The sequence below is a fragment of the Drosophila biarmipes genome, chromosome X (assembly GCF_025231255.1).
Source record: "Drosophila biarmipes strain raj3 chromosome X, RU_DBia_V1.1, whole genome shotgun sequence".
Taxonomy (NCBI): Eukaryota; Metazoa; Arthropoda; class Insecta; order Diptera; family Drosophilidae; genus Drosophila; species Drosophila biarmipes.
Genome location: NC_066611.1, coordinates 18,151,781 through 18,161,342, shown reverse-complemented (window position 1 = coordinate 18,161,342; position 9,562 = coordinate 18,151,781). Strand labels below are relative to the sequence as shown.

At 42.3% G+C, this 9,562-nt stretch overlaps 1 protein-coding gene across 1 annotated transcript; it reads right to left on the bottom strand.

Moving 5' to 3' along the window:
- Positions 1-957: 957 nt before the first annotated feature.
- LOC108023576 (glutamine synthetase 2 cytoplasmic) lies at positions 958-7,780 on the bottom strand. Its single transcript, XM_017093170.3, has 5 exons — positions 7,603-7,780; positions 7,305-7,489; positions 2,666-3,006; positions 1,955-2,146; positions 958-1,882 (listed from the first exon to the last, which is right to left on the bottom strand). The coding sequence occupies exons 2-5, from the start codon at positions 7,486-7,488 to the stop codon at positions 1,490-1,492; spliced, it is 1,110 nt and encodes a 369-aa protein (XP_016948659.1). The 5' UTR covers position 7,489; positions 7,603-7,780; the 3' UTR covers positions 958-1,489.
- Between the last annotated feature and the right edge of the window lie 1,782 nt (positions 7,781-9,562).

Genomic DNA, 9,562 nt, shown 5'->3' with positions numbered 1-9,562 from the left:
ATACTTTACATTTACATATACAACAAAAACAATATATATATACATAATATATCAATATAACGATAGAACTAACAGCGGCAGAGCGGAGACAACCCGCAGGACTACAGAATGAAGCAGATAAAATTCAACTAAACTGAAAACAACAAAATTAAACGGATATACAAAACGAAATCAAAGTTACAATTTTTAGTATTAAATAAATGAAATGAAAACCAAACAAAGGCAGTTTTTTCTGGGAATCATAAAGGCAATTTTTGCTTATCGGCCAGGAAAAAAGTCAACCCCATAAATGAACCCGCCCAATGAACTTCTGCTTAATCTACATGCAGTCCATAAGTACGAGACTTTTTAATCTATACAAATTAGCACGTGCTGGCTATTAAAAGGGAGAAAAGTATAGGAATATATTGTTAGCACTTAGCATTTTTCTAAGTTTCTAATATTTGTGATTTATTAGATCATAATCATAATATTATATTTTATATCATATCATATATTATATTTTATATTATATCATATATTATATTTTATATCATATCATATATTATATTTTATATCATATCATATCATATATTTTATATTATAATATTATATCATGATATTTTTCAGAATCATATTGATTGAAGCAAAAAGGAAAAGGGCAAAAGCCTATACAAAGTACTTTAAAAACACCGCTTTTAAGGTTTTTTTTATGTCACCCTAAAACCAGTTAAAGAAAACCATGTATTGTATTCCTTGTATTGGTGATTCATAATCATTATATTATATCATAATATTAATATGATATTATTATTATATCATAATATTAGTATTATATTTCATATCATCATGATTATAATAATTTTTCGGTATCATATTGATTGAACCAAAAAAGAAGAAGATCAATATGGCATTTAAGGAACCCCTATTTTAAGTTTGTTTTTATATCACCCATCAAACCCCTCAATGAAAACCACCTTATTTTGTATTGGGTATTTTTTTTTATTTTTTAGTGCATTTTCTTAACTAGAGAGTATATGTATGTAGTTTAGGATTAAAGTAATTATTTAATATCATTAACAAGTAGGGGGTTGGGTCTTTTATAGGGTTCTCAGGGGAGTGTTTGATACTAGAGCTTTACGATTTTCTTTTTTTTGTGGGATGGTGGGGATGTCTTTTTGGGTTCTTGCTCCTCTTGATCTCATCTTCTTCAACTCGCTGACCATGTATATTGTATTGCTGGTCCAAAAAAACTCACACTAAAACCTAAATAACAGCAGCTAAAAAAAAAAGAAAAAAAACACGGGAAATATCAGCAAAATGGGCTGCCTTAGGATTCTAGTTCTGGGTTTTCGAAAATACGTTGGGTAAAAACTAAGCCTACGGTATGCATATAACTTCGCTTTCGGTGTTCAGGAGTCCGGATGTTCGTGGGTCAGTGGATCGAAGGTGGTTTAACAACAATCTATAAATCGATAACAACTCTGGAGGTCTGTGCCCTTGAAGCCTCCTATTCGTCCAGGCAGATGGTGCGCAAGATGGCCTCCACCACGGAGTACGGATCGCAGTTGGAGCTGGGGCGGCGATCCTCGAAGTAGCCCTTGCCGTCGTCGTTGACGCCACGGGGAATGCGTATGCTGCAGCCGCGGTTGGCCACTCCGGCGCTGAAGTCGTTGATGGAGCTCGTCTCGTGCTTGCCGGTCAGACGGCGGGCGTTGTCCTGGCCCTGCTTGGGGTCGTAGGCCCGGATGTGGCGCTCGTGGCACTTGGACAGCTTGGCCACCGCCTTCTCGATGTCCCGGATGCCGCCATCCTCGCGCATCGCCTTCGTGGACACGTTGGTGTGGGCACCAGCGCCGTTCCAGTCGCCGGGCATCGGCTTGGGATCCAAAGTGGACACAATCTGTGTGTGTTGGCGAATGGTTTTCCCATAAGTTATGCTTAAAAAGTAACCAAGAAATCACTGTTAACTCACGCCAAACTCCTCGGAGATGCGGTGCAAGAGGAAGCGGGCCATCCAGAGGTCATCGCCAATGGAGATGCCCTCGCAGGGTCCCACCTGGAACTCCCACTGGGCGGGCATCACCTCGGCATTGGTGCCGGACACCTTGATGCCGGCGTACAGGCAGGCACGGTAGTGGGCATCCACAATGTCGCGGGCGTAGACCTGGAAAAGTAGGGTGAGTCAAGAGATATTTATAAACATATTTTATGGGAAATTTGAAATTCTTAACAAACAAAATTAGATTATCCTACTCTCATTTTTAAAAAGTACTATAAAAAAATAATATTTGAAATTCTTTAAGACTTCCTATAAGTAAAAGTAAATTTGTCCTATCCTCTTTTTTTTAATTTTTAAGGAAATCTTAATACTAAAATCGATATTTTGACAACAAAATAATACCTTTCTATGTTCGATACCTATAAAAAGAAAAATAATCATTTTACTCGAATTTATTGGTTTTAAAAGTCTTCAAAAATGATATCAAAAAGGGAAAGTTACGTATACGCCCCATGGGTTTAAAAAATAGTCAAAATTTAGTTCTATAAAAGCGCAAGGCACTTTCTGACCACAGTAAATTAGACAAATAAAAATGAACTACTTTCATATTTAAATATACAAATTATTTTAGTTTTAGAAATCCTCCAAGGTAGTATAAAAATGATATCATGTTGTGGGACCCACCTTGTTGGCGCCAACGCCGCAGTAGTAGGGTCCCTGGGGTCCGGGGAAGCCGTTCTTTGGCCAGCCCAGCGGATGGCCGTCGAAGTCGAGGAAGGTGTACTCCTGCTCGATGCCGAACCAGGGCTCCTCGGCGGCGCACTTGTTGGCCACCTCCAGGCAGGTCTTGCGCTTGTTGGTGTCCGTGGGGGTGCCGTCGAACTTGTAGGTGTCGCACATCACCAGGATGTTGTTGCCGCGGCGGAAGGGGTCCTTGTAGATGGCCACCGGGTACAGGTAGGTGTCCGAGTTGGAGCCCTCGGCCTGGTAGCACGAGCTGCCATCGTAGTTCCAAACGGGCAGCTCTGTAATGGTGGCAATAGAAAACAACAACGGGGGTTAGTCTATGCCCATTAGCTGTCGCTGGGGGTTAATTTTAAAGGGGTAACCTCGTCGCTCACTTAGCATGCGATACCCCCGCATTAAATATAATTGACGGCAATTGACTGGGCCTGCGATTGGGGTTCCGTTTGAGAGTTCACATCTCCCCATCAGCAACCCCCTATATCAGGTCCAAAACTCGTTAACGTATGTCTGTAAGCCCGAAGGCAACCCATCAAGAGATCATCATGAAGTGATATATTATTACTGGTATTCATATATTAAACCAAATTTATTTAATACTTTTTAGCCCCTTTAAACTATAGCTAGCCATACATTAACTCGAGTTATGGAACACTTTCAGTTTCCAAGTCAGCAGAGAACCATTTATTTTGCTTAAATATTAATTTAGATTGATTTACAACTAGCTTAACACGCTTGTGGGGGAAAAACTTGTTAAAATGAAAGTAATGGAAGCTGATATTTTAAAATAACCTCTGTATATCCAATTTAAGCGAGAAAAACCCGTATGAAACATTGTAATATCTGAATATTCATTATGCTTTTCGGAACTGTACCCTTGCTTATGTAAGCGAGTATTCAAATGAATGGAATCATTGTGCTTATTAAGTTTCCAAACGCAAGCTCCGACCTCCTCCCTATTATTTTTCCAAACCCGCCTTGCATTTTGATGATCCGTTAGAAAAGAAAACAAAAAACAAAAACTGGGGCCTGTGAGTGAGAATAAGAATCGAGATAAGGGGGTGGTGATGGGTGACGGATGTTTGTTGACTGGGTAACTCGTTTCCCCACTGCCCGTTGTTTATTATAATAAATACTTAATTCCCCGTATGTAAATAATGCTAATGAAAATATTTCACTTATGCAAATACCGGGCCGCGCGGGGGGTGGGCGCTGCATTGTTGTAACAGGCGGGGGGTGACCTTGAGCCGGCGTTTTCATTTACAATCTGGTATCTCGTGTGGGCTCTCTATCTCTGTCCCTGTCCCTCTCCCTCTCGCCCTCCATCTCCCCCTCGGAGTGTGTGTGCTCGAGTATCTGTGTGCCACTCGAATTGATAAACAGCTGTAGATTTTTCCACACACAGCGGCCCAACTGGTTCTCAACTACTAATGCCAGTGTGTCACTGTGCCACCAGAGCACTACAGCCATTAGCCTTGCTCTCCACGAAGCCAAGCACCACCCAGGCCACCCCCTCCTTATGGCCATCGTACCACCGCCGTCAAACACTGTTGCTATTTGCTTCCGATTTCAGTCCTACACGGCGAGACGAGTAATGCGAAAGGCCGATTGCATTATCAGTCGTTGGAGACTGCACTCCCGAGATCATTGATCTTGAAAGCAGCTAGTTCTAGGCACTATATAGTAATTTAGGGGCGGAGAACCCTCTAAAAATCAATAACATTTCATATTAAGCTTAAACTTTCTCAATGGATTGTTAATATATCGAAAATAAGGAGACATAATTCTATTTCTTCCTATATTTTTTAGGTTAGAAAATAGTTTTAGGGTCACACGGTTTTTCTTAGTGTGACCCTTTCCACTTTCGCAAACTGTACTTTTCTGGCCCATCCTTGAGTGACTAACAATTTATTGCCTGAAGTGCTTAGAAATGCAATCGGGCTACAAAGTTTTCAATTACTCTTGATTGCAGCTGATATTTGCCTATTGCGGTTGGGGGTCGAAGGGTCTAATATATGATTAGATCGATTGTCCTTTATTGAAAGGGGCACGCTCCAGCGATTAAATGTCATTTGGCAATTGCTATTTTTTCCAACTGCCCATTTAGAATTCCACTTTGAACTTGAAATGCAGTTCTAGCCCTCCCTTCCCCTGAGGGTGCATCAGTCAAAAACTGGGGAATAACGAATATATAATATAAAAAATAAAAGTCTGCTTTCCCTAACACCTACACTACACAGGCTTATGTCCGTCCCTTTCCAACGCCTGGCGAATGCACTCTGTGCGAGGGGGACGGAGCGAGTGTAAGTGCGCTTCTTAATTAGTAATTGTGCGCATTAAGTCATTTGTTATTGTTTATTTGTGTTTTGCTTTTGCTTTCAAGTGCAAGTGGAATAATTAAGGTGACAGATTCGCGTGCTGAACGGGCTTTTTCAAAGTTGGGGGTTTTTCTTGAGCCGAACAGGCAGCTATCCGTCCTTGTCGCACGGCTGATTGGGCTTGCGGTTTTCCAACTGGCAATTTTGTGCTTCTTATTGGTAGGGCATTTAAAATTAGCAAGAAATAAAGTACTTTAAAGCAATTTTAGTTGAAAATAATACATTTCCGAGATAATACCAATTCGAATTAAATTGATTTCATATGAGGAAGGGAATATGTTTCAATTTCAATGATAATCCAACAGGAAATACTAGGTATCTTTAGGCCCTAAGGGGACTCTTATTATCTTCTTGGGTGATAATATAAAAGCAACCCATAGACGTGAAAGGTTCAAAATTGGTTTACAATACCCCAGTACCCAGGGCCCCCAGAGCCGCTTCCTCTTCGCACTCCGCCGGTAATTGCACATTAAATCGCAATCAATTAACACCGAGCACGAATAAACTCTTTCAAGTCCGGACGGGCGTTTATAAAGCCCCGCGATTAAATCGCATTATCAGACGCGAGTCGTGAAAATTCTGTTTTTAGACCATAAAGCACTTCCCAGACGTACGCGGAGCCCCAAGAACCGCCGCCGGAATCGTGCCAAGGCAAAGGTCACCGCCGGGCCGGGGTTATATAACCCCGTGAGAGGGATCAATAAAAAACCGCAACAGACGGAGCCGTTCATTGCCGCCAATTTTGGGGCGTTTATGGGCTGGATTTTCAGACGCTCGTAAAGTCGCACAGATCCAGCATAGTATAGTATGGCCATATGGCTATTGCGTAGCAATTGCTGGCAACATGCGAATTTAGAATGAATTAAAACTGACAATTTGCCGGCGGAAGATAGTGGAGGACGGTGTGTGAGTGCCACACAAATATGGTTTTGATTTATGGCAAATACGAAACATATTTTCTGATTAATGGGGCACCTATTCCCCCATAATGAAATCACACATTAGGCTTGTAAATGTAAATAAACCTGGACTTTGGCCCGATCTGTTGTATAAAAGCTGCGAACGATTAGCTTCTGATTTAAGAGTGTGCCTGTATTTCTGGTCTCCAAAGGTGTTCGACTGATTTGTGCAAATTAGCACCTGGCGAGACTTATCTCTTCTTTCTTCTGCCGAGCACTTTCCTTGCGATTCTTTGTTCTGTTCCCTTTGTTTCGGGTATTTTTAAAGGTGAGCCTGCCACTTTCGTTGCTTTTTCAATGTTCTCAACTAATTGAATTAGTGTTTGCTAAACATTCGACCTGATCTTATATATTCTAGCAAACTTTCTTGCCAATTTAACTTCTATTTTGGACTTAAGTTCATTCACACCCGACCTATTAAAACCCCGTTAGGCTAGCTGGTTCGCCGAAAACTTGTGTAGGGTGGTGATAAATCCAGGCAGCGCCTGAGACGGAGACAGTCCCAAGAGCTTAGCCACTCCAGATAAGATTACACTCGCAGAAAATCAAGTGTTTGGCACATAAATCAAGTGCGAGCGCGACCTATGCTGCTAGATAAGCGGGAATTACTTGATGCCGGCGTTTCAACTACTTGATCGAAGCGCTGTTTAACAAGAAACTAATCGGGAATTATAATTAGGGATTATCACAGCAGTGGAAGGTAGTTGGATGTTACGAAAAAGTATGATCTTGGGGGGTTTTATTGGGAAGTAATACCAGGGATTGTTTTAAAGGTTTATTCCTCTAAAGGAGCTTTGGTTGATAGTATATACTTTGAGATCTGTCAGATAATAATGGGTTTTTGGCTTTCGTTTCGATCTCTGTAGGATCTAAATTCATATTGTAGGTTCAATTTAAGAAATTCAATAGTTAGGTGATTGGAAACTCCGAAATAATTGGGATGAGAGCTAAACATGTAACTACAAATGGAAAGCAGTATATAATATCTCTTGGTAATACCAAGATTTTTGCCAAAGATACACTTTTGACTATCCTAACTTCTTAGTAATATCTCGATTTTCGGTATAGGAATATTTTTGACTATCCTAGCTTCCATAACAACACAACCTATGAAAACCAGCCTCAAAAACTTTTAGAAAATTCCCAAATAAATAATGCTAATACCAAGACTTTTTGTTAGTGCATAGCTCTGACTATCCCGAGATCCCTAACGAAACCGCCGAGATCTTTTCGCACACTCACCCTTGGGGCTCTGGGGGATGAAGTCGAGGGTGCGGTCCTTGCAGCGCAGGTCCTCGCCGGTGCCGTCGATCCACACGTAGGTGGCCTGGACGATGTTCTCCTGCAGCGGCAGCGACAGGTAGCGGTCGAGGATCGTCTTGTTGATGCGCGCGTTGGGCGAGTCCTCCAGGATCCTAGCGGACATTCTGCTCTTAGGCGATTAGGGCACCCAAAAAAAAGCGAGAGTGGATCAGAAATAAACAAGGTTCGTTTGGCACTCGACCCGGACTCGGGGCACTCTTGGTCTCTGGAGCCGCACCTGACTTCTGTTTGCACTCTCTGCGGGGCTGACTAGCTGGCGTGTGATTTTGGGGACACTGCTGCGTCCTCTCTGGGTCTCGTGGGGGCGGGGGGGATTCAGCTGGTTCTGAATGCGGAATCGGAATTTTGGTGTGCGCGGAAGCGTTACTGGAACACGACTAAGCTGGAGCCCCTTGTTCCCACTCAATTTATAATGACCAACAACAAACAACAAAGCAAAACAAAAGCAACGCGCCGCTGTGGTTGTTGCCGCACAAACTATACTATACGGCCATATACACTATACTATACACTACACTACACACCGCACACCGCACACCGCACACTACACTGTACTACACTTACAACAAACTAGCGGCGACTGCGGCGCCGGCAGCGACGCGGGCAGCGCGCCATTGAAAACACAAGCAACAACTGTTGTGGCCGCCGGCGGAGCAGCGCTGCTGCAGCGCAGTCGCCGCACGATCAGCGCCCCCTCTCTCTCTCGCTCGCACTCGCAGGCGCGCCGCTGCCCTCCCACTCCCACCCACGGGGATTAGACGCTTTGCAGTTTGTCGCTTGCGGCGCGGGCGAGAGAGCGAGCGCGCTGCTCTCCCAATTGGATTCCTGGCTCACGCTTCCGGTAACACCGGAAGAAATAGGTGCTACTTTGCTAGAGTATCTAGGAAATCTAGTTTCTATTTTCTACGAAATTTGTACAAAGAGTGATCTAATTTCCTAATCTATAATATTACCAGTATCACGCAACAAAGTTCCCATTATTATCATGATTTTTTGATAATTTGTAAACATTTTTTTTACAAAGAATATTTTGTTTCTTAAAAAAGTATTTTAAAATGTTAATCTATAATATGTGTGATATTATAGACAACAGTAACACGCAAAAAAAAAAAAACTTATCATTCCAAAGATTTGTTAAAACAAAAATCAATTATAAATTAGTGTAATATCACTTTGTAATTTTATTGTAACTGAATATTGGGGAATGCTTGAAATAAGCTTATATATATAAAATAAAAATGTTGGATTGTTAACAAAAGAATAAATCACTACAGGAATGTAATTTGCTTCCCTGATCATTTTATTACATATTATATTATTTCACAACTACTACAAATACTTTTAATCACCTTCAGAACTACTTTCTCCCCGTGTAGATTAACGGTTGCAGGTCGAGTTGCCAAATGTTTTGTTTATTTTTAATTCACTTTTGATGTGCGTGTAAATGAGTAAAAGTCGCTTATCAGCTGGATCGCCAGCAAATGAGTTTATAAGCATTTTTTATTAATTTGTATTTTTTGTGTTGACAAGGACAAGGACGGGCGGCTGAGGTGATGGTGAACAACTTACGCTGAGTGCATTTTACAGTGTGTGCTACAACGTTTCTCCGAACTCGCAACGAAAGTAATGCCGAACGCGAACTTTGAACTTCGAGTATGGGTTTTCAAGAAGAATGCGTTCTTGAGGCCGGTTGCGGGGGGGACTAGGATTTTCGAGTGGAGCTGATACAGTGGACACTTCTTGGGAGCGACTGCGCAGATCCAGCGGCGATTGATCCGCTTTTATAGGCTCTCCGGTCCGATCAGTGCGCACTCGGACAACTGGGGAGATCTTCGGATGTGTGACTCGATTTTTTGATTATTTTTATGGCGCATAAAGCAAACACGACCATGTGTTAATTACCTTTTCAAGATTCTCACATTTTTATTATTACTTGGCGTGGGGCTCACCTCGTCAGCCCCGACAGAGCGAAAGTAAATAAGCGGAAAAGGGAGCAATTCCTGTGGCCCACAAAGGTGGCAGACCCCCAATATGCCCCCCTCAACCCACGAAACCCCATTTCGCACTCCTTGACGCCCGTTCGCCAAACGCACCCTACACCCACCGCAAAATGTTGGCCATGTTTGCCAGCCGGAGGTGTGAAAAAACTGATTGCAAACGAGTTTCGCACAAAACGG

Excerpts from the sequence above, each read along its gene's own strand:
- LOC108023576 (XM_017093170.3), bottom strand. The coding sequence starts at position 7,488 with ATGTCCGCTAGGATCCTGGAGGACTCGCCCAACGCGCGCATCAACAAG. Across the intron at positions 3,007-7,304 it reads CATCCCCCAGAGCCCCAAGG|AGCTGCCCGTTTGGAACTAC; the intron begins GTGAGTGTGCGA and ends CCACCATTACAG. Across the intron at positions 2,147-2,665 it reads GCGGCGTTGGCGCCAACAAG|GTCTACGCCCGCGACATTGT; the intron begins GTGGGTCCCACA and ends CTACTTTTCCAG.